This window comes from Anolis sagrei, chromosome 5 (assembly GCF_037176765.1).
Source record: "Anolis sagrei isolate rAnoSag1 chromosome 5, rAnoSag1.mat, whole genome shotgun sequence".
NCBI lineage: Eukaryota > Metazoa > Chordata > Lepidosauria > Squamata > Dactyloidae > Anolis > Anolis sagrei.
This window is the reverse complement of record NC_090025.1, coordinates 104250229-104275598: the sequence shown is the minus strand read 5'-3', so window position 1 is coordinate 104275598 and position 25370 is coordinate 104250229. Positions and strand designations below refer to the sequence as shown.

Sequence of the window (25370 nt, the reverse complement as noted above, 5' to 3'; positions counted from 1 at the left end):
CTTCTCACAGTGACACTAGAGGCACTGTCCAAGTGGCCAGCTTCTGGTCAAAGGACGTTTAGTATAATGCCAAGTTTTTAACGTTGTGCTTTTAAATACATTATAACTGTACCCTCTATTTGCTTCTGACACGATAAATAAATAACTACAAAAATAGAGGTGCAAAAGCAAAGATCTTACCTGATGCAAAGAAGTAATGTTCTGCAAGTTCTTTGTGGCTATTTGTGGGAAGAGCGCATCTTGTGATTGGAGTTGTGGCTGGTGTTTTACAGCACTGGAAACCAAATGGGTCTTAGTCTCCAGGTGTGGGAGAACACGAATGCCGCTATTTACTTTCTGATGAGAGCATAACACAAAACAAATGCTTGAATTTGTTTTAATAAAGCATTTTAAACACTGATTTTTTTTTTCTAAAGAAAGGTATGCAAAAATGAAGTAACACTGGGCCAACACACATTTTGGTGCTTCAAGTATTAGTCCTGTTTTTGGGTATATTTGACCTGCGGATTCCAAAAATGGCATCTGTTTCCTCCATTTGCTGTTTTGAATTACAGAACATATGCCATTAACCACTCTGCTTGCTCATTAAAAAATCAAGATATTTTAATGCAGTGTTTAAACTAATATCTTTTAAGCATGAAAGAAACATATTAAAATTAAAAGAAAAGCGTACTACATCAACATTTACATATTTCATACCAAAAGCACAGATTTATGATACAAACTTTACAATCATTCAACACACCATATCCAAAAAATAGAGCTTGTGTGGTTATCTGATGCAATGTTCTCAGTCAGCTCACCTACACCTAACCAAGTACTCCTAAACAGAACTTTGCATCCAAAGTCACATGGATTGAGGTCAGGATTAGGTTTCCAGCCATTAAGATGCTCAATGCATGGCTGTAAGGGTCTGGTGGGAAGGCAACAGTGGTGGCCCTGAGGAGAAAGAAACGTTTTCCCAATGGTGACAGCTCTTGGACCTTGTCACACACTCTGCAGCAATTGCCATGGGTCGTGGAAATCTCGGCAGTGCCTGCCCAAGAAGCGTGGGGAACTGTCACTCTGTGCCATGCACTGTTCCGGCTTCCCCCCTACCTCATCATATGGGTGTGTGTGTGTGTGAAGGAGTTGGCTGTCTCCATTGATGGCCACTGAAAGATGGGAAGCCTCTCGTTGACCTCTGCCAACAATTTAGTGGCGGTGGTAGGGTTTTGGTGACAGTTCCACTACCAAGCCACCCTGGAAGTACTTTTCTGGGGTGTGATGGGAGCCATTGGGCTCCATGGCAGGACAGAGAAACGCCTGCTGCCGAATTTCAGATAATGTGAAGAGGTACTACTTACCTTACGCTTTCACACTAGGGCATGGTTGGGGAATAGGTGGAGGCTCCAACTCTTTTCATTATTAATAAAAAAATAAAAGGAATCAACTAATGTTCAACATACACATACACTCCAACAAGTAGAACCAAACTCTTTTTTGAAAATGGCAATGCTTGCCAATCTAACACACACACACGTGATGTTCCCCTGATCCTGATGGACACATGTAACAAAATAACATTTTCCCATGGAAACTGTGAGGCAAGGAGTGAATTTTAAAAACTATCATAACAATCTAAAAGAAATAATTTCACTATTAAACCTCATGTTCATCATACGTTCCTACAATGTCAGAAATAGAGGTGGGTAAGAATTTTTTATTTTTTTATTTTGCTGTTATAGGTGAGACACATGTATTGGAAGGTTGCGATAACCACATTAATACTTGTGAGAAGTTTGTAATTCCTTTTCTAAGAGGTAAGAATGAGCCCAAATGCGGACTCTTTTTACACAAACACAAACCCTAAAAAGCAGGGCGAGACTCATTTCTCCAAGATACTTTGATATCCATTGCTTTCAAGGACCCACCCTGTGGATGTCAAAATGACATATTAAAGTGGTGTTCCTCATATGAAATGGTGAACAATTCAAAATGAGTGCCAGAGAAAGCCTGGATGTGCACTCTCTCTGGCATAAGAGGCCACAGCAGTGCATGCCTACACTTCAGCTTAGCGCCTGGTGCAAAACAAAATCAAGATTTGCTGTTTGGAATCCCCCCCCCCAAAAAAAAATCTTCAAACTTGGTTGGTTGAACCCATGGATGCAGAAGCAGTGAATAGGGAGGGTCAGCAATACTAAGTTTCAGGAAAACAATCAAGTAAAGCATGTTAATAGGACAAGTCACACGGATTACCCTAAGCGTCAGAGAGGCAATAGAATACATGAAATACGTAAACTTTGATATCACCTGCTGATGCCGGTCTTTATGACTTAGCCCTAAGTTTCCTTTCTTGAACTTGTGTGTCAAGGATGTATTCTCTTGGGGAATTAAAGAAGCTGCTTCCCAATTTCTTTGGAGTGCACCTTTGGGCTCAGGCAGTGACTGAAACAATAAGTCGAGATATTTTGAGTCTTACATTTCTGCCTCTCTCTCTCTTTAAAGCTGTATTCTCAAAATTAAAAATGGAATTAGTTTGTATTTGGGAAGACATGCAGGAACACATAGCATATTTGTTCTATCCATAAAGAATTACTACCAATAGTTGTAACTTGGTTGCTTACCAGAGAGAAACCTGTCTCACTTGGTGCTTGATCTGACTTGGTTTTGCTTGCTCTATGGCACACATCCCCCTTAGGAGTCTTTCCTATTTGGAAAAAGACATGTTAAGTTTGCATACCCTAAGTATACAACAGTGTTACACTGCAATCCTATTGATGTTCATTTGGAATTAATAATTCAAGATGAATATTCCTAGATAAGCTGAAGCATGAATCTAATAATAATAATAATAAAAATAATAATAATAATAATAATGTTTTTCTAACTCATGCCTCCCTCCCCGAAGGGTGGTTTCCAAATATAACACAGAAACATGGAAAACACTCAGTGCTGTAAAAATCAAATACATTCAAAAACATTTAAAAACATAAATTAATACAGAAAAAGCAACTTTGGCAAAAGTTATAAAACAGTCAAATATCATTGGTCATACTAAACAGTCAAAATCTGTATAAAAATAAAGAAGTGTATAAATAAAATTCAATAAAATGAGTCATAAATAGACAAATGGTTACGGTAAACATGGTCCATTAGGATAGTATTGGTGATATTATTCATCCTCCTCTCTATAAGCTGATGAACAGAAATAGGTTTTTAATTCCTTCTTGAAGGAGAGGAGTGAGGGGACTGTTCTAATTTCTTTAGGGAGAGAGTTCCAGAGGGAAGGAGTGACCAACGGAAAGTTCCCCTCTCTCATTCCCACCTGCTGTGCTTGAGACAGGGGTGGGACCAAAAAGAGAGCCTCCTCCAATGATTGCAGAGCCTGAGTGGGTTTATAGATGGGGATGTGGGATGTCAAATAGCCTGGACCCGAACTGTTTAAAGTTTTATAGGTGATAACCAACACGTTGTATTTAGCCCGGAAGCGGACTGGCAGTCAGTGGAGCTGCCATAACATGGGAGTTGTCCGCTCCCTGAAGGGCGCTCCAGTTAGTAACCTGGCTGCCAATCTCTGAACCAGTTGAAGCTTCCAAACTATCTTCAAAGGCAGCCTCATGTGGAGTGTATTGCAGTAATCTAAAGCGTAGACTACCGTGGCCAGATCTGGGGTTTCAAGGTACGGGTGCAGCTGGTTCACAAGTTATAACTGTGCAAAGGCACTCCTGGTCATCACCAATACCTGGGGTTCCAGAGTCAGCAGAGTCCAGGATCACCTCCAGACTGCGAACCTGAGTCTTTGGAGAAGTGTGACCCCATCCAACACAGGCTATAACCCCACACTCTGATCTGCCTTTCGACTGACCAGGAGTATCTCTGTCTTGTCTCTATTTAATTTCAACTTGTTTGCCCTCATCCAGTTCATTGCCCTCATCCAGTTCAGGATCAGGACCGCATCCTTGGCTTTAGGTGGAAAGGAGTAATAGAGTTGGGTGTCTGCATAAATCTGATCTCTGGATAATCTCTCCCAGCAGTTTCATGTAGATATTAAACAGCATGAGGGACAGAATTAAGCCCTGAGGGACCCCACAAACCACTGGCCAGTAAAGCAAAAAACAACGAACTCTTGAAACCTCAAAGGAATCTTTGTTCTTGGGATCAAGCAAATCCTTGTCGGGACTGCCTTCCACTTGGAAATGTATGTCCTCATTGCGAAAGACTATGCATATCCAGAATAAGCCTCTACCGTCATTTGCAGAACCACCACAAAGACTCTCAATTTGGAAGGCAATCATATTAAGCCACGTGTGATAGCCTATGATGATGATAGCTATATATATGCATACAGGATTATATGCTTTTCAATGTTACATGCCTCAAAGCGTTACCTTCAACTTATCCATGAATCATATCAAAATCCATATTTGACATATACTTATACATGAGTATATATAGTACATTTCAAAAATAAACTAAAAAAATAAACTTTTACTTACGATAGGAATCTGGCTGACCTGATCCAATTCTGTTTTTCTCTCCATCTTGTTTTGAGTTGGCAATAGCAGCACTAAATTCTCTTTCCTATGCAAATAAAAGTACAGATACCTTATGAATCCATAAGAATTATGAATCAATGCTATTAGAAAATGTAGCTGACCAAACATTTAGTTGAAAAATTATTTTAAACATGCTTGTTTCTGATGTAGTCAGTTTGCCTCATTAACAAATTTTGCCACAGTTCCAGGAAATGGCATTTTATGTTTGAAACCATCTTGTCATTTTATATTGTTATATATTATACTAGCTGCCTCCTGCCACACGTTGCTGTGCCCACATGGGGGTTTTGTGTGGGAGGTTTGGCCCAGTTGTATCATTGGTGGGGTTCAGAATGCTCTGTGATTGTAGGTGAACTATAAATCCCAGCAACTACAACTCCCAAATGTCAAAATTCTATTTTCCCCAAACTCCAGCAGTGTTCACAGTTGGGCATATTGAGTATTCGTGTAGAGTTTGGTCCAGATCCATCATTGTTTGAGTCCACAGTGATCTCTGGATGTAGGTGAACTACAACTCCAAAACCAAAAGACTGCCCACCAAACCCTTCCAGTATTTTCTGTTGGTCATGGGTGAACTGTGTGCCAAGTTTGGTTCAATTCCATCGTTGCTGGGGTTCAGAATGCTCTTTGATTGTAGGCGAACTATAAATCCCAGCAACTACAACTCCCAAATGACAAAATCAATTTTTTGAGTGAAGGACATACATCAGGTTGTTAGGTGTCTTGTGTCCAAATTTGGTGTCAATTCATCCAGTGGTTGTTGAGTTATGTTAATCCCACAAACGAACATTACATTTTATTTATATAGATTAATACACACATTTTACTACATAAAACTACAGTTAAGATATAACAAAAAGCAAAAAGAGAGACCAAGAATCAGAATAATACATACAGCAACATCAAGCATACATCTATTCTACAGCTAAGACTAAACTAAATTAAACTAAGTGAGGCATACTGGAGTTATATGTCAGTTCAAACTTTTGTTACAAGAAAGAAAGTATTGGCATACAGCTACCCCAAAACCACATTGCTCACCTTTTGAAATATTCCATTTGCTTTTTCTCCAGGTTTTAGTATAACAGGCAGAGCACTTGATCTTCCTCTTCTTGTTTTTTCAGATTTGGTGGCAACCTTTTTCCTAAAGAATATATCATTAAATAAAATCTGTAAATGCAAACAGTGTGTGCTTTGCATTTTAGGAATATAAGATGAACATATGTGTGATTATTATTTGAACCATTGCTTCTCAGGCTATCTTATGTGGAGGACTAAACCATTTTTCCCCATATGTGCCAAAAACCCACCACTTCTATAGCACTGATTGTGCCGTCACACCTAGACACTATAAAGTTAAAACTAAGATGTGCTTCTCTCTTTATCTGGGCGAACCGCGGGTGCCTTTCTTTGAAGCTCCAGATTCCCAGCAACTGAGGCCAGTCAAGAATTGAACATCAACAGAACATTTATTTTACAAAGTCCTTGGCAGACTTGGCACAGCTTGATGAAGTTACAAACACAAATAGTCAATTTGGGAAATCATATAGATGTTCTTTCTTTCTGTTTCCTTCAGTTACAGAGTTAACTTATTCCCAATGGTAGAATAAATCCTGGGATCTTTTACCCTAACCCTGAGCTGTTATCTTTCAGAAAGAGCAGGTCTTCCCCTATCTAAGCTCAAGATTAGTTTTGGAGATGAAGTAATGAAGCCTTTCTAAATGACAGAGAAATCCGGAGATATTCCCTATCCCAGCAATGAACTACTGTCTTCTAGAAAGAGCAGGTCTTTCTCTATCTGAGATCAACGCCAGTTTCAAAGGCGAGAGGGTAACCTCGACCCTAATTTCAATCTCAATTGTACTCACAATGGCTTGTCCGAACTTGCCTAGCTGGCCACCAGCACATCTGAGGCTTTTTCTATACTAAAGAAAGCAGGAGGGCTTTCCAAAATGGAGATCTCATCCCCAGGAAAAAGGGCGGTCTCTAGACCAAAAGGATACCTTTTTAAACCAATAGCAGCAAGGGCTTGCAGGCTGGCTTCCAACCTCTGTTAATAATTAACTTTCAGGGTGCTGCTGCAACCCTGGCGAAAATGCAAAGGGATGTTATTTTATGCAACTAAGGGACAATGCAAACCAAGCTCCTGGAAGATGGAACACTGATTTAAGCTACCCAGAGATTATGATGAATCAAGTATCTATATACAGTAGCTGCCCCCTATGTCTCTGCAGCTTGACAAACAGGACAAGAAGATTGCTGTTTTGCAGGGGAATAAGAGGGAGAGGCCCGTAGTGCTGTGACAGTTCTCTAAATAAGATATTTCACCAGATAGATGACGAGAGAGTTCTCACAATTATGAGCCACAGGAACATGGATGATAATTTCAGTCCTCAAAGAGCATTTAGCCCTCAGAGCCCTCGGCTAGGGGTCATCATGTCCTTAATATCAAGGAAAATATTAGAACAAATTATAAATAGGTCTCTTTCTAAGTATCTAAGTCACAATGCAATCCTTAGGAGGAGCCACCATGGGCATGTAAAGAGAAACTCCTGTCAAATAAATATTATATGAAACAGATATTATACCTCTTGATTGAATAGCTAGTGTAGTAGATAGCGGGAATGCTGTCAGTGCTGTTTATCTGAATTTCTGCAAAGCATTTGATAAAGTCTTCTATGATAATTTAGCAAATTGATTACATGTGGAGTAGATGGAAACACTGTCAGGGGAACCCATAATTGGTTGGGAAGTGGGATTTAAAAAATCATCACCAATGGCTGGGCTTCAGGCAGGAAGGAAGTCGTGAGTGGAGTGTGACAGGGTTGTGTCCTGCAGCTGATACTCTTCAATATTTTTGATCAGTGACTGAGATGGTGGGTTAAAAAGGGAATCTTTAAGCTAAAATAAACAGAATTAAATTCAACAAAGGCAAATGTAATATATATCATCATCATATTTAATTACTTATTAATCGCCCTCCATCCGAGAATGCTCTAGGCGATTTACAGCTAAATTATAAAAGATAAAATACATACATACAGAAAATAAATATTAACAGAGATCGAATGCTCTAGTAAAAAGCCAGGTCTTAAGTGCTAGAGTAAAAGGCCCTAAGTCACGCATGGCTCTCATATAGGGCGGCAAGGAATTCCATAAGGCAGAGGCAGAAATAGAAAAAGCCCTGTGTCTGGTACTTTCCAAGTGCACTTCTCTAGGACCCGGTATATAGACTAAGTCACGTTGGGCTGGTCGTTGCGACCTCCAATGATGGGAGGAGAGGCGGTCCCTAAGATACGATGGACCCTGGCCATAAAGAGTTTTAAAGGTCAGAACTAACATCTTATAGAGGCCACAGTGCTCAGTTGGAAGCCAATGTAAATGTTGCAGCACTAGTGTTATATGGCATTTCATGGGCGTCCTTGTGAATAGCCTGGCTGCCGCATTCTGAACAATACAGAGCTTTCAGGTTGTAGACATAGGAAGCGTTGCAATAGTCCAGCCTAGACGTGATCGTGGCATGGATGACAGTTGCCAGAGCCTCGTCAGATAGGTAGGTATATATATATATAGAGGCCATAAACAATAAAGGTACATATATTTAGGCCACAAACAATAACGGCTGGGCTAGTAGCACAACTGGTTAATCAGTTGCAATAAATCACTGCCAAAAGGTGGCAAGTTCGAGGCCCGAGTCGGGGTTGAGCACCTGACTTTTAATATCTGTTTAAAAAAGCTGTTAAAAATGCTCAGCTCACTGTCAACCTAAACAATTCGAAAACAGCTGTGAGTAGAGAAATTAGGGATCGCTTAAAGTGGGGAGGCTAATTCATGACACCATAAAAATGCCGGAGAGCAATGAGGAAATATTACGATCAAAAAGGCTCAACATCATAGTGGACGAAATGACAGCACCCCTGTGGCCGAATTGAGCAACCTCCAGGAGGCTCCGATGTGGAAGAACTGCTGAATGGCCTCTATCTATCTGTATGTCTTGTATGTAAAAAACGGCATTGAATGCTTGCTGTGTATATGTACACTGTGATCCGCCCTAAGTCCCCTTCGGGGTGAGAGGGGCAGAAAATAAATACTGTAAATAAATAAACAAATAAATAAATAATATAGGATGTATATAGGATGGGGGTTACCTGGTTCAGTAGTAGTGCATGTGAAAAGGATCTTGAAATTATTCGTGGTCATAAATTGAATGAGACTATGAAGTGTATCTATGGATACAGAATCTGTAGATATAGAGGTTACTTAGCATAAGCACAGTAGATATAACCTCTTTTAACAGTTCTGAGCTGTAATCCAAAATTTAACCTCAAAGAAAATTTCTAGTCTATTAATTGACACATTGTCCATACATTTTTACTTTCCTCTTACATAAAATCTGAAAACATGTTTTATGGTATGGATGACTAGTTGTCGGATACGGCCCTCCAAGGTCATTTTACCTGGCCCTTGCTCAGGGTCAACCTAAGTCTGAAATGACTTGAAAGCACACAACAACAACCATCTTATCTCATCAGCCAAAAGCAGGCCCACACTTCCCATTGAATTACTAATAAGTTTATATTTGTTAAAATTATTCTTCATTTTAATTATTGTATTGTTTTTAAGTGTTTTTTGCATTACAAATAAGGTATGTGCGGTGTTTATAGGAATTCATTCATTTTTTTTCCAAATTATAATCCAGCCCTCCAACAGTTTGAAGGATTGTGACCCGGCCCTCTGTTTAAAACGTTTGAGGACCACTGATTTAGACAATAATCAGTAGTTTTTTGTTTGTTTGTTTGTTTTTGTCATGTCAGGAGAGACTTGAGAATCTGCAAGTCACTTCTGGTGTAAGAGAATTGGCCGGCTGCAAGGACATTGTCCAGGGGATGCCTGGATTATTTGATGTTTTATCATCCTTGTGGGAGGCTTCTCTCATGTCCCCGCATGAGGAGCTGGAGCTGGTAGAGGGAGCTCATCCACCTCCCCGGATTCGAACCTGCGACCTGTCGGTCTTCAGTCGTGCCGGCACAGGGGTTTAACCCACTGCGCCACCGGGGGCTCCTATAATCAGTAGTAAAACATCTTAACAATTGTTTTTAAAACCCCAAGGTTTTAGCTGCACTTCTCAAAAGTCAAGTTATGTGAGTTTTATGTGTGGCCTCCATAAACGAAGTAACATGACCCAAAATACCCTGCTTCTTTCAATTTGATCATTTCTCCATTGAAAGTGGTGGAACCTGTAATAGGGTGATCGGATTTGATTTTACTTACCAGCTGAGAGTATCAGATGAAAGATTCACTCTAATGCACATGTGGTTTAATTGAAATGTGTAAGAAATAGATTGGTCACAATTTCTTACCTTGGCAGAATTGGCTGAGACGTTATCAGCTGTGGGACCAAAGCATTAATCTTGTTTTCTGAACCCTCCTCCATTGATCTTAATACAGATAAAAAGGTTTTCCAGGAGATTTCCAGAGAATCTCCAGTTTCTGCTGTGGAGACTGGAGAGAGATTTAAGTTGCATGGAGTTGGGTAGGCAATCTTCTGTGGAGCATCTGGACAGCCAGCTCGTTCTTGATAATCCCCCGTTTCCAATTTGTGGCCAGCAGCAGATTTCTGTTTATTCTGCTCCAAAAGTGAAGGTCTCTTTTTTTGTGGCATCCCCACTAGATGCAGGAGTTCATCAAATGAACAGCAAACTCTACAGAAGGCACAGGAAATCAGCTACCAGCTAAATATCTAGTGTGTAGACTAATTGAAGTCGTGGCCTACCATTGTCATGATTCAGTTCTGCTGTTTTTAAACCTTTCCCCACAATATTTATAGCTTCCAGGGGCAACAGGGTAATGGGTGCATGATGGGCCAGTGGAATTTTTCAGATGATTGTGCCGGTGATGTAATAATGCCATTTGTTAAAGGTTGGAATTCTTTCTGATATAGTGATCAGGTTCCATGGAACTAAAGACTTGCCATCAGAAAGTGGCAAGAAACACCAGTTTTGATCCATTTCCTACAAAGGTTCCATTTCCCTGTAAATGTTTTGATATTTTTACTTTATTGTTATGTTGTTTATTTTATTGGAGTTTGTATTTTTGTATTGTAATTTGTTGTTCGGGCTTGGTCCCATGTAAGCCGCTCCGAGTCCCCGCTGGGGGAAATGGTGGCGGGGTATAAATAAAGTTTATTATTAGTATAAATAGACTACTTGACATGGTTTGTTCAGTAACCTGCTCTAGACTCTTTCCTGCCAGTCTGCTACTGAGCTCTGGTATAGCTATCAGGCTGAGTGGATGGTAGTTATTTGGGTCATCTTCTCTTCTCCTTTTTTGAACATGGAGACAACTTTTGTCCTCTTCCCGCTTGCTGGGAGTTTTGTTCTCCATGAATTCAGAAAGATTATTGCTGATGATCCTGGGATTACTTCTGTCAATTCTTTTCAATACCCTATCTGTTCCTGGAGACTTGAATTCATTTATAGTAGCCAGATATTTCTGTATTGCCTCTTGCCTCCCCTTGTAATAAGAAATTCAATGTGCAGATTTGAGAAATGTGAATTTAATAATGATGTGTGGGAATGAATGGAAGGATGTATGGATGGAGCTAATAATTTTGGAAACACCAGTATAATATTAGGCCTGCAATGACTAACTACCTGCTTGCTGGACTTGCTAATGAGAAACTGTGATAAGAACTGGGACAGTGATAAAGGAAATGTTTGCAACATTCCTTATGTTAAGAAGGAAGTCAACATAAGATCAACACCAATCAAAAAGATCAGCATTTGGCCAGGAAACTGGGATGGATCCAGGATGGAAGACGTCTATCATTAATTTACAACTTTGGTTCTACATCAACAGAATTTTCCTATAAAAGACTCAGGCTAATAATGCTCAAATTGTGGCAGACTGAGGAGTCTGTTCTACCCGCCGTGCTCTGCTCCATGGGAAGGAGAGAGATGGTGTATTCAGATAGTGGCCGATCTGCACGGGAGCAGTCTGGTCACTTTGGCCTTCTTTCTCAAGGGAAGAGGAAGAAGTGCGCTTTTGGAGTCTTGGATTTTGTGCAGGGAGTCAGGTTCTGCTGTATGGAAAACAGAGATCAGGTCCTTGGCATTGTTCTTAGGGAAGGTTTTGGCATCTCAGCGTTTTGAAGTTTTGGCGTTATGGAAGTTATGGAACTATACGTTGGCAGGCTGAAGGAAAGCAGGGTCTGGCCTAACAGGTGCATCTCCAAGGAGGGAGAAAGGATATGGTAATATTTGGATGCATGTGGATGAATGCGTGTACATGTGGTGTGAATATTGAGTGAAAATGTAATTCCCTTTTGCTTGTTAACCAATGTAATTGTAAATCCAATGTAGTTGCACAGAGTCTGTATGTCTGTATGTCCAATGTCATTCTTTGCCTAAATGTTTTCTGATACACCTTCTCACACTGGAAATTGCAATAAAAAGAACCTATGCTTCAAAGTCATTGAAAAGTCATTCATGACACCCTGTGCTGTTACATATTTCACGATAAACTGAGACTAGGTGTAGTTTACATGCATGCATTGGGGCAGCTGGGACTGCAGGAAGATTTTTGTAGCATCACTAAGACCCTGAAGTTGATTTCTGGAAATCAAGGACATGCTTGGGAAAAGAAAACTGAGAAAAAACGTTTACTTGGGTGAAACAAAATGTTACGGAGTAGGGACTGCAATGTTATTGTTTACTAGCCGCCCCCTGCCACACGTTGCTCTGGCCCAGTCTGTGTATATGTGTTTTGTGTGTGTGTATATTTGTGTATATGTGCATATATGTGTGTTTGTGTATATATGTGGTTTTGAGCATGCGTTGTTTTTTTGGTTTTGTTTTTAGGCTTTTTAAGTCTCTTCTGCTGTGTTTTTCAGCGTTTTTATGAGTGATAGTCACTCGTTGGCCTGATAGGTGTATTGTGTCCAAATTTGGTGTCAATTCATCCAGTAGTTTTTGAGTTATGTTAATCCCACAAACGAACATTACGTTTTTATTTATATAGATGTATTAATTAGATTATCTTCCCCCACTGTTTTCTCCCAGGAGACAATGTAGCTAAAATCAGGTTTCAAGGTAACTCAGGGCCCTTCAGGACAGGCCTTATATCCCAGGATATGATCCCAGGTTTTCTGTTTAGATTATCTTGCAGTGCGGACTCATATAATCCAGTTTAAAGCAGAAAACCTGGGATTGGATCCTGGGATATAGGGCCTGTCTGGAAGGGCCCTCAATTGGTATTTGGTAAGGGGCACTTGTCACTTAAAGACTGACAATTTCAAAGACAACATTTAGGCAAGATGTATTATTATTTAATTATTTACAGCATTTATATTTCATCCTTCTCACCCTGAAGGGGACACAGGGTGGATCACAGAACACATAACACATTCAATGCCATTAAACAGACAGGCAGACAACACATAGAGGTATATGTTGGCATTTCCCCCAACTTCGGCATTCTGGAGGTTGTGCTCGTTTCTGGTCACAAGGGGGTGCTGTTGCTCCATCCTCTATGACAAATAATGTAATAATAAACTTTATTTATAACCTGCCTCCATATCCCCAAAGGGGACTTGGGGCGGCTAACATGAGGCCGAGCCCAAAAATAATACAGCAAAATTAGACACAAAACAACAGAAAATTACGTAAAGTAACAAAATAAAACAATCCGTGTAAAATAACATAATAAAAATCAAAAACAAAGGGCGGGCCCTTAATCACAGACATCCTCCTTCCTTTGATTGCTGGCATTTTTCTGGTACTTCCTTTTTATAGTGCCGTAAAATACCTCCCTGCTTAAGAGATGCCTAATTTCTCTATTCACAGCTCACACTTGTTTTCACACTGCTTAGGTAGACAGTAAGCTGGGCTGAATGTCGGGTGCTCACCCCGACATGGGCTTTGAACTGCCAGCTATTCAACTGGTGTGATCTATTGCTCCTAATGATTACTCAGCTGTGCTAAAGCCCGGCCCTTTAAAACAATTATAAAAGGAGAAAACATATTTTAAAATCAAGAAAGTTTAGGTGTTATTGACTGATTTACAATGCAATTTATCCTATTTCCTATCATCAAACCAGGAAAGAGCCACATGTAAACACCAGTTCAGAACTCATTTTCCTCACAGATTTGGAAACTTCTCATTGTACTTGTATGTGCTATAAACACATGGCTTCTCTAGAAAAAGCAGTATTAGAGTGGCCATTTGTTTTTGAGACAAACCTGCAACTGGTCCAGTTGTGTTATGTTTTTAGTCTGTCAGCACTGTGAAACATGCCAGATTTTACAGTGGAAAGAAATGGCAAACTCAAGTAACATTTTCCATTTCTAAAAACATTTTATTTCATTTCTATAAAAGTGACAGTACTCTGTATATATTTACTATTAAAATGCATACCTATACACAAAAATCAAGTAAAGGAGGAATAATGTGGACATCTGTGTCTTTGAAACTGCAGCACAAACTCCTCAAAATAAGTTTTTTGTATCAAGAAGATGAAATTTTGGTAGAACATTAAGATTACTTGTAACTTAATCAAAATGCCCAACTCATCCAGTCCAGAGCCACAACTGATTGATTTATTCTAATTTCTGACTTTCATGAAGCCACAAATGCACAAAATATCAAGCCATTCATGTCCATATAACTGGAAAGAATTGGCGAATTGTCTGAACAGTGTCTATGGGTGCACCAATATTATTTAAAAGTGCAAACACTTCAGGTAGCACAGGTTTTTTTTTTTTAAAAAAAACCTGCCAATCCTACTAATCAGTAGGTTTTTCTATCTCAAATATGTTCTTTTAAAAAATGAGACATTTTCTCCACCTGATCTTTTGATTTCATTTTAGAGTCCTCTGAAGATGTCACAACCATTCTCAGATGTTGGCAAAACGTGGGTGCAACGGTTTCACTTTTGCCAACCGGGAGAGGCCAAGCCTGAGGCCTTGTGTGGGTGATTTTGTAAGGACTCCCTTCCTCTGACTGGGATTAGGATTGTGTCCAGCTGCATCTGAAAAGATTATTGAAAAGTGGCCTTAAGAAAGATTTAAGTATGCTTCTTGAGCTTTCATTCAAACTACATAACTACATTTGCACATAATGTTTCACAACGCACAAACTAGTCTCCAACATACAGTTCAAACACCTATATTTTGAGAGGCTGCTATACAATGAACATTCAAGTATAAGTGAGTTATATCCTTTCAAACAAGAGATGAGCAAGCTAACGACTAATTCTGAACTCAGGTACTAATTCTGAACTCAGGTTCATTTTCCGGTCCCAATTCAAGGTGCAGGTTCTTACCTACAAAGCCCTGAACGGTTTGGGACTTGCCTACCTGCGTGACTGCATTTCTGTTTACGAACCCATACGATCTCTTCAATCATCTGGAGAGGCCCTGTTCTTGCTCCCGCCCCCTTCGCAGGCGCGATTGGTGGGGACGAGGGAGAGGGCCTTCTCTATAGCCAATACTAACAGGATGAAAGTTGGAAGAGCTCAATCTTCATTCAACATTAGTATTTTTGAAATACGGTATGTAGCACATGGGGTGAAAGATGGCGGTATCTTACAAACCCCTCATTTTTGGCTAAGGACATAAAGGACAGTTGAACCTTGTTGTTGTTTCTGATTTATGCAAACCTGTTCATGAAGGTTTTCTTAGCAAGATATGGGTTTCTATTGCCTTCCCGTGAGGGTAATTCGCCCAATGCCACCCAGTGAGTTTATATAGCCAAGCAGCCAATCAATCTGGTCCTCAATAGTCAACAAACCACTACATCATAGCTGATCCAAGATAGGAATAACTAAAACAACATCACGATTATGAGAACAGCAATAAGTAACAGCACAGGAGTTTTTAAAAATCATGAAATCTTTAAAATTACCTTCTTTCTGTAAATCTTGCAGGATATTGCTATTTTCTGATGGTTCATTCACTGACAATTCTAAGGCAATTTCCATGTCTTTCTTGTATAGTTTGTCATCCAAGACAACTCTGAAACAATTTAAGAAGCACATTTTGAAAATATATGTTAAATATCAGTCATATTCTAAGACTTAGATGCTGGCTTTAAATGTTTATAAAAGGAGATCCTTTAAAAAACAGAGAATGATAAAGATTAACACTAACATTACTATTTACTAATAGTGTTAAGAATATACAAAAGAATGGGGCAGAGCTTGCATTCTTGATGATGGGTCCTATTTCTCTCTACGTTCCACCTCGTAATTTAAGATCTACTGGGGGAGGGGGCTGCTCTCGGTCCCAAGAGGCGTCTCAAATGCGTCTGCTGGGGACGAGGGACAGGGCCTTCGTGGTGGTGATCCCCCGCTTGTGGAATTTGCTCCCCAGAGAGATTAGATCGGCGTCCTCCCTCCTTACTAGTGGGCACAGCAGCACTTTAGACACTGAACTCAGACAATAGGATTGTTATGACAATTGGAAACAGCTATATGACTTGCAATTATGTGAATTGTTCTATCTATTTATGTAATTTTAATTAATATCACTGTTTTAATTGTTATGTAATAGGATTTTATATTGCTGTTATTGATACTGTTGGCATTGAATTGTTGCCTGTGTTAGCCGCCCTGAGCCTTACATGGCTAGCACAGAAGTCTCATTGACTTTCAATTGTTAACCACAATTGAAAGGGAGTCAATGAGACTTCTGTGCTAGCCATGTAAGTCACATCCAAACAGATGTTAAAATAAACAAATGTTAGATTTTTTTAATACATCTATTATTTTTTAATTGTCTGATTTATCTTACGTCTCAATTGGTGAAAGCTTCTGTGACTTCTGTGGCTGAATGTCATCTTTACGGGACTGTTTTTGCTGATCAATTTTCTCCTTCTTCGACTCCGAGCACTCTCTCTTTGATTTTTTCTTTGAACTGACAGTTACACTTGCGAAGTCATCATCTATTTAACAAAAATACTTTAGAAGTAAATTACTTAAATCCAAAGTAAGATATAAATTTCAACAATATCCCAATGACTGGCACAGCACAACACAAAGTTGAAAATGGTGTAAAATTACTTGTAATTCTAAAGCAGTGTAATATGGGTTTGAAGTTTGACACATATTAGAGGTGCAAAATGCAAACTTTTATTTCTATTATCTTACATGCCAGGGTGAGCAAGTGCACCTTGTGGATCACATGCCCAATTTTTTTTAACTGTCTACCAATTCCTTGCAATTATAAGTCTTGCCACTGTGAGTAAAATAATCACCAGTTCCTTTTTTTAAACTATAGATGACTTACCATCATCATCTTTATCTCCAAACTGAGAGTAGTCAACTACTTTCTTATTTCTGGGAGAGAGAAAAAACATACTCAGAATACAAGAATCACCTTTTTGTCTGCTCATGGTAGCATCACATATTTTATTAAAATGTAGCACACAATGTAACATGTTTTACAATTCCAAGTAAATATATTTAGTTCATCACTGATCAAGACACTTGAAAATGATTAAAAACAGCCATGGAGAGTCCACCGCCCTCCAAGGAAATGTATCACACTATTAGGCTACCCTTACAGCAAAAAAAAAAAAAAAAGTCACACTTAATGTTTAGGTAAAATCTCTGTTCCTGTAATTTGAATCCATTGGTTTAGTCCCTTTAACTCTAAAGCAAGGCTTCTTAACCTTTTCTCCTCGGGACCCATAAAGGCCCGATAAATGTTTACATGACCCCAGATATATAAGTAAATAAAACAGGTACAAAAATCAAACGTTTACTGGTTTTAAAAAAATCAGCATTTGCATGTAAGGCTTGTAAATAGGCAGATTTTTCTTTTAATGAAGTACAGCTGAAGCATTTTCCTAAGAGTCCACGGTAAACACTACACAATAGATTCGTGTAAATATCTAAAACAGCCCCTGGGTGATGTTCAGAAATGTTTTCGTGATTCCAACATTGAGGTAAAGGGATCCCATTTCGGGTTGGGACCCACAGTTTAAGAATCAGTGTTCTAGAACTGCACAAACCAAGCTTGCTCCATACTCTACATCAGTTTTCTCAAACTCTGCTCCTCCAGATGTTTTGGATTTCAACTGCCCGAAATCCCACAATTAGAATTTTGGGAACTGAAGTCCAAAACATCTGAAGGAACAGAGTTTGAGAAACACTGCTCTACATGTAATCTTTTCAGATATTTAAAGATAGGAGAAATGCCTCTAGAGCATGGCTCTATAGCCCGAAAACCCCACAAGAACCTAGTGATTCCAGCCATGAAAGCCTTCGACAATATATTTAAAGATAGCTCTTTAAATACTGAAATGTTACTTCTCAGGGCCCTTCCACACAGCCACATAACCCAGAATATCAAGACAGAAAATCCCACAATATCTGCTTTGAAACAGGCTATCTGAGTCCACACTGCCATATATCCCAGTTCAATGCAGATAATGTGGGATTTTATTCAGCTGTGTGGAAGGGGCCAGTCTTCTTTTCTCCAAACTAAACATAACAAGATTTCTAGGGCATTTCTTGTATGGTTTGATTTCCAGATCTGTTATCAATTTGGTTGCCCTTTTCGGGACATGCTCTAAGTTAACAATTTGATGCAGCCCAGAATTGTATTGGCTTTTTTTAGCTGCCATATCATAGTGTTGACTCATGTTTAGTGTGTGGTCTATTAAGACCCCTAGATCCTTTTCATATGTACTGCTATTATGAGATCTATTTCAAACAATAAAAACACCACTTACAGTAAAAGCTACTAATTTTAAGAGACATTACAATTAATACACACTGTAACATGAAAGAGAAAGAGCTTTCCAGAAGTTTTAATGAAAACTCCTGTAAATCCAACGCAATGTGGTAAATCCAGATGGCAGCTGAAGTCAAAAACACCCCCATTTTACCACTAAAAAATAAACCCAATATTAATGTAATACTTGAAAATCATACTGATTGTTTTATTTACAAGGACAAAATATTTGAATTTAGCTGTCCTGAGTCCCTTTTGGGAGAGGGGACAGGATACAAATAAATATTATTATTATTATTATTATTATTATTATTATTATTATTAGGCTAATATATTAAATGGGGTGGCACTGAATATTGGTTTACTCTAAGAATGTCACTTTAACAAACATAAAACTAATCAATTGACAAGGGAAATGATGGTGTTTGATAGAAACCACATGCTAGCAGCTTTGATAAGTTTATCCATAATAGAACTCTAAAAAAAATGATCAATTCCCTGACATGACTTTTATTTCTTCATTTCTTCCAGGACTTCTTCGGCATTTTTCTGTGATCTCAACAAATTATTTCAACATGTTCACTCTTTTCTAATACATTTGAATAATCTCTTAGATCTAAATTGGACAACAAATATTAAATTTATAGCCCAAAACTGGAATTATGTGTTTTAGGATAATCAATGCTTTTTGTTTACTTTTCTCTTTATTGACAAGTTACTACCAACAGCTATCATAGATAACAATCAAATTAATTAAAAAGGCGGTCTCATTTATTATTCCATATGGCAACCCATTTTAATAAATTTTTCTCTTTCTCAAAGATGTAAAAATATATAAAAATAATTGCAACATTTGAAAGAGCTTACAAGATAAAAAGCTACTGCTTTTTGTTCCAATACTATTAAATGACACTGTGAATAAAAATATATTTATATATAACCTTAAATCTATTCGCAAGTAAGACAAGGGAAACATTATAGCTCAAACAGCTTTGATATGAAAATATATGACTTTTCTAAGCTAAAGTCCCAAACAAGATTATTGTTTCGGTTTTCTGGAAACAGGCCTTATTTCAGGTATACTGGATGTTTAGAACTCCCCCACCTCTCATTTACTGAGAAAGGGACTTTTTAAATGTGCAAGGGCACTTTCCTTTCTATGGCTACTCAGAAACTGCTCATTCATGACCAAGAAAATCAGAGAATGTTATCAACACACCTACGCACTGGTCGCGCCATTTCCAGTCAGCCTCTAGTTTGTAGTTTACACACAGGATTGCTAAAGCTTTAGTAATGTGAGACAACAAGACCTAGGCCCTCTTTGCAGAAGCATGGGTCAAAGTGACTTGAAAAGCAAGACGTCAATAGACAGCACCTTGCTGTCTGGATATGGAAGTTACTATTTCACATCAGCAACTTCATATTGTCTTCTTTGTCTGAAAAAGAATGGGGAAATTGAGACTTTTAGCATAGCTACAATTAGACAACTGGGTGTCTTGAGTCAAACACCAAACATAGCAAGATAGAGAGTATTTTCTCACTTAATTGGAAAAAAAGTAGTAGCCATGTTAGTCTGGCCAGGAGAACAAAAAGCTGCCACAAGGCTTTTAAAAGTCCCTCTTGAATCTAAACCAAATAATCTTAGGTAACCAGTTCAGAATAAGAATTGAACCTCAAATTGGATGTGATACATTAACTGGCTATACATGATGCAGGGCAAACATTTAACAGAAGTCCAACATCTGTGAACATTGTAATATGCATGTAACAGCATTTAATTTTGTTGCATGCAGACACGTCTTCATATTGATTTTAAAATAATAAATGTGAAATGTATTTACCCCAAATAGTAAAGCATGGGATTCCCTTTTAGCTGTATATTTTGGGAGGATTGAATTAACTCATGCCTATTCACAATTATGTACCTGTAATTTTCCTACACAGTCTCCAAAAAGTCTTTAAAACACATACAATGTGCTCGGTGTGTAAATTATAAAACCAGTGAAGAAACTGTCCTTATTTCTTATTTTTAGGGAGAAAGCATAGGGGAGAGAGATTTCAGTTACCATTTTCTTGATGAAAGCACAGATATCCCCAGGTATATGTGGCCAGGAAGGAGCCTGAGAAAGACACAAAGAAGACAAATAAATCTGGGCTACTTGCTTGCAAAGTCATATTGTTTTGTTTTATTTAGGTACTGCATGTAATTTTGGGGTTTTATTTATTATATGAATAAACAAGAGCTTGATGGGGAGGATGAAGTGAGATTTTTATGGTAAGCCTATATGAATTATTTGCACTCAGTATTCGTCTCAGAACAGTCAGTCCTCCACATTCATGGATCTGACATCCACAGGTTTCATCACCATATTTACGCAAATGTAATGTGCACCTTTTTGGCTAAATTACTGCATGAAAATTAGGTTGCACATTAGCTTTGATGGTGCACTATATAACTTGAAACTTGGAAAACATTGATCATGCTGTACTGCATCCATTCTAGTTCCTCCCCCTCTAAATTACCCTTGTTGCACCAGTGTCTTTTAGATTAAACTGTTTCTTATTTTCAATTTACATATTCATTAAAAAACTGTGAAACAAATCTATAAACATGTATATATATATATATGCACGCACCAATCCAATACTTCCTAACATCTAAACAATACTCCTATTTGCTTAGGCTCTCCCCTCCTCCCAATTTAGTGATTTCCCATTGTCTTCTGTAAGGCTTATAAATGCTACTCTACGGATAAGGAGAGACTACATAACGATGCTTGATTTTGCCCAGAATTTTAGGATTGGTTCTCTATAAGACAATATTAGACTCACGCTAATATTTTTATTGAATGGCTCACAAATATTAAAATATTTAATGTTTAATCTCAAACACGATTCTACTAATTGAGCTGGCAATAAAGACCTTGTCATAAGGTGAAGCACAAGCTTGCAAATTCTGTGTTTTTTCTGTTTGTTTGTTTGTTTTTGTTAAAAATGTAATACAAATGTCTGGTTGCTAATGACACAATAAATAAATAGATGAAGCAGCATAGTGATAGAGCATCTGTCTATAATTCTGTAGATGGGGAGATCGAGTCCTGCTGTGCATGCTTTCTTTTTGGGGGGTTGGGGAGGGAGATAAAAATGATAAACATTGTGAGGGTAAATGACACAGGTGAGCAATCCAACAAACAAGTAAAGAGATTAATTTACTTTTATAATTGAAAGAATGGATAAAAACCAAGAAACAAACCCAGCAAGATTGAATCTTCCCATCTACAGAATAGCAGGCAGACGCTTGACCACTGCACTACTTTGCCTCATGACAAGGCCACATAATTCGTAGAATTGTATTCAAAGTTAAATAACTCAATGCCCATAATCCACTCAATGAAACTATTGAACACGGATCTAATAATGCACATTACATTCGCCAGCAAATACTTTTTTGTTTGTTTGTTTTTTGGTGTGCACTAGATTAGATGGTGAACCCACCTCATGCTAATTTGGTATCTGCAGGTTTGCCACAATCCCACAAAAAATTCCCTTCCCCTAAATCCATGGCTACATTCACACAACAGTTTTTGGGCTCTACATGGAAGCCCTTCAGCAATCACCATGGTTCCTACCAAGAGCTCTTGAAGCTTATCTGTGGGTCTCTGAGGCGCCTGACCGGGTTGAGGGGGGCAGGGAGGGGAGAAGGGGGTGGCCAGTACTGTCATCTCCAGAGGGCTTGCTAGACCTTCCTGTCTCAATCTCCCTGCCTCTCTTTTCCTTAGTCGGGTTGGATATGGAGGGGCTGGGGGTATGATGGGGAAGAGATAGAAGACTTCTTCTTTACATTGGGCCCAGGTTACCTACAGGATCACCTTTCTCAGCATAATTCGCCCCTTCAGACATCACGGTCCTCTTACTCCAACCAGCCAGTACCCAATTGGCAATTGTTACCCAGAGGACCATCCAAAGAGTGTGGAATGACCTGCTGGAAGAGCTTTGACAGTAAAACCATCTGTCAAAATTTAAAACATGACAGAAGACCCATGTCTTCCAGCAGGCACACCCAGTCAACTTTGAATCATGAGTTTAGGATTTGCATTCTATTACTACTGTTATGTTGATTATTGTACTGTTTTTGAGATTTGTATTTGGTTATGTGTATTTTAGATTGACATATTTTGATTGGGTTGTACCCTGCCTTGAGCCGTTAGGAGAAATGGGTAACAAATAAAATTATTGTTGCTATTACAGGCAGTTACAAACATCCGACCTAAAAATGACTCCTAGTTAGACACAGGGGTGAGACAACAGGAAGTGAAAGAAATCTATCTTTAAGAAGGGAAATTCACTCCTGGAGGAATTATCAGAAAAAAAGTGTATCCACTGATGTTTTATCCCAATCCTTGTTTGCACAAAAAGCCATTTTTTTTTTCAAAATCCAATGATCACAGGGACAGAAAGTAAGATGAAATCTTCTAAACAGGGGCATAGATAGCAAAATAAACAGATAATCCACTATTCAAGAGAGATATTGACAAGCTGGAATGTGTCCAGAGGAGGGCGACTAAAATGATCAAGGGTCTGGAGAACAAGCCCTATGAGGAGCGGCTTAAGGAGTTGGGCATGTTTAGTCTGAAGGAGAGAAGGCTGAGAGGAGATATGATAACCATGTATAAATACATGAGAGGAAGCCACTGGGAGGAGGGAGCAAGCTTGTTTTCTGCTTCCATGGAGACTAGGACGAGGAACAATGGCTTTAAACTAAAAGAAAGGAGATTCCATCTGAAGATGAGGAAGAACTTCCTGACTGTGAAAGCCGTTCAGCAGTGGCACTCTCTGCCCCAGAGTGTGGTGGAAGCTTCTTCTTTGGAAGCTTTTAAACAGAGGTTGGAAGGCCATCTGTCAGGGGTGCTTTGAATTATTTATTTATTTATTTATTTAGAACTTTTGTATACCGGTCTTCTCACCTCCATGGAGGGACTCAGGCCGGTTTCCAACAATAATATTACAAGCAATAGTTTAAAAACATCACATTCCATAATACACTAACACATTAAAATACCAAAAATACAATCATATAATTACAATGGCCAAGTCGACACAATAAAATCGTTGTTCATCACCATCCATTCATATAGCCACAAGTTATTGACTCACTCGTCAAATGCCAGTTTCCAGAGCCAGGTTTACACCTGTTTTCTAAAAGTCAGGAGAGAAGGGGTAGTTCTAATCTCCAGTGGGAGGGAGTTCCAGAGCAGAGGGGCCACCACCGAGAAGGCCCTGTCCCTCGTCCCTACCAGGCGCGCTTGCGAGGTTGGTGGGACCGAGAGCAAGGTCCCTCCAGACTATCTTAACAATCTTGATGGTTCATAGGGGAGAATCTGTTCGGACAGGTAAACTGGTGGTATGATGGGATGCAATATTCCTGCTTCTTGTCAGAATGGGGTTGGACTGGACGGCCCATGAGGTCTCTTTCAACTCTAGGATTCTAAGACAGTAAATAAAGAACACCTCTCAGGAACAGACTACCACCAATGAAGTGCCAGTTTACAAGGTTCTTGTAGGTTTTTTCGGGCTATAAGGCCATGTTCTAGAGGCATTTCTCCTGACGTTTCGCCTGCATCTATGGCAAGCATCCTCGGAGGTAGTGAGGTCTGTTGGAAATAGGACAATGGGTTTATATATCTGTGGAATGACTGGGGTGGGGCAAAGAGCTCTCTGCTGAAGCTAGGTGTGAATGTTTCAGCTGACCACCTTCATTAGAATTTGAAGGCTTGGCTGAGCCTGGGAAAATATTCTGTTGAGAGGTGTTAAGATGTGCCTGGTTGTTTCCCCTGGTTGTTTCCCCTGGTTGAACCCCACCTCCTCCAAGATGAACTGAACCACCTCAACTGGGCTCTACAGGCCAATGGATACTCCACCTCAGACATCAGAAGAGCTGCAAGACCGAGAACAAGTCACGAGAGTCAAGATGAAGATCCACCCAGAGGAAAAGTGTTCCTGCCATACATCAAGGGAACCACTGACCGCATAGGGAAGCTGATGAGGAAACACAACATACAAACAATCTACAAACCCACCAAGAAAATCCAACAAATGCTACGTTCAGCAAAGGACAAGAGCGATCCTCTCACCTCTGCAGGAGTCTACCGTATACCATGCAGCTGTGGACAAGTCTACATAGGGACCACCAAACGCAGCGCCCAAACAAGAATCCAGGAACATGAAAGGCACTGCAGACTACTTCAACCAGAGAAGTCAGCCATAGCAGAGCACCTGATGAACCAGCCTGGACACAGCATATTATTTGAGAACACAGAAATGCTGGACCACTCGCACAACCACCATGTCAGACTACACAGAGAAGCCATTGAAATCCACAAGCATGTGGACAATTTCAACAGAAAGGAGGAGACCATGAAAATGAACAAAATCTGGCTACCAGTATTTAAAAACTCTAAAATTGCAACAGCAAAACAGCAGAGAGGAAACAACCAGGCACATCTTAACACCTCTCAACAGAACATTTTCCCAGGCTCAGCCAAGCCTTCAAATGCTAATGAAGGTGGTCAGCTGAAACATTCACACCTAGCTTCAGCAGAGAGCTCTTTGCCCCACCCCAGTCATTCCACAGATATATAAACCCATTTTCCTATTTCTAACAGACCTCACTACCTCTGAGGATGCTTGCCATAGATGCAGGCGAAACGTCAGGAGAAATGCCTCCAGAACATGGCCCTATAGCCCGAAAAAACCTACAAGAACCTAGTGATTCCAGCCATGAAAGCCTTCGACAATACATTGCCAGTTAACACTTCCCAAGTAAAGAATGCCCCCAGGCAGCAACAGCCAGGCTTTGAAGCTGCAAGGCTTTTCAGTGCTGATCAAGCTGGTCAGGCTTTGAAGCTGTAACCACACTGCCCACTCCCCTTCCCTTTCCCTCCCCTCATACCACTGGCTCGCCTCCCTTTCCCGCTCTTCCAGGGCCTTCCTGCCCAACCTTACCTTTCCAGTCCGTCCTCAGCACCAACGCTTCTGCCTCGCAGCCGTTACCCGCGCTTTGCGTTTGAGATGCGCCGCGCTCAAAGTGACGCAATAA

General features: G+C 39.5%; 2 protein-coding genes across 4 annotated transcripts in view; both read right to left on the bottom strand.

The window, feature by feature from the left end:
• The window catches only part of DYRK4 (dual specificity tyrosine phosphorylation regulated kinase 4), a 38333-nt gene extending 28133 nt beyond the window's left edge, over positions 1-10200 (bottom strand). Inside the window, exons 1-6 of the mRNA XM_060779563.2 lie at positions 9899-10200; positions 5580-5682; positions 4479-4563; positions 2595-2689; positions 2293-2427; positions 181-336 (exon numbers count right to left, since the gene is read on the bottom strand). Of these exons, the coding sequence (XP_060635546.2) occupies positions 181-336; positions 2293-2427; positions 2595-2689; positions 4479-4563; positions 5580-5682; positions 9899-10200 (876 nt within the window). The remainder of the gene's footprint in view (positions 1-180; positions 337-2292; positions 2428-2594; positions 2690-4478; positions 4564-5579; positions 5683-9898) is intronic.
• Positions 10201-12842: 2642 nt separating this feature from the next.
• On the bottom strand, positions 12843-25366 carry RAD51AP1 (RAD51 associated protein 1). Of its 3 annotated transcripts, none has more exons than XM_067468943.1 (7): positions 25277-25366; positions 20341-20394; positions 19494-19710; positions 16823-16872; positions 16328-16478; positions 15441-15550; positions 12843-14565 (listed from the first exon to the last, which is right to left on the bottom strand). In XM_067468943.1, exons 3-7 carry the CDS (start codon positions 19511-19513, stop codon positions 14432-14434), a joined length of 465 nt encoding a protein of 154 aa, XP_067325044.1. In that variant the 5' UTR covers positions 19514-19710; positions 20341-20394; positions 25277-25366; the 3' UTR covers positions 12843-14431. The 3 variants fall into 3 exon arrangements, with proteins under 3 accessions (XP_067325044.1, XP_067325046.1, XP_067325045.1); XM_067468945.1 differs by lacking the exon at positions 25277-25366 and adding an exon at positions 23429-23564; XM_067468944.1 differs by lacking the exon at positions 25277-25366 and adding an exon at positions 21904-21924.
• Positions 25367-25370: the final 4 nt, after the last annotated feature.

Coding starts and splice junctions, on each gene's coding strand:
- RAD51AP1 (XM_067468943.1), bottom strand. CDS start 19,513: ATGGCGCGACCAGTGCGTAG. Junction 16,873..19,493: donor ATGGCGCGACCAGTGCGTAG/GTGTGTTGATAA, acceptor TCTCTCTCCCAG/AAATAAGAAAGTAGTTGACT. Junction 14,566..15,440: donor GCAAGATTTACAGAAAGAAG/GTAATTTTAAAG, acceptor TAATCTTTTCAG/ATGCAGCTGGACACAATCCT.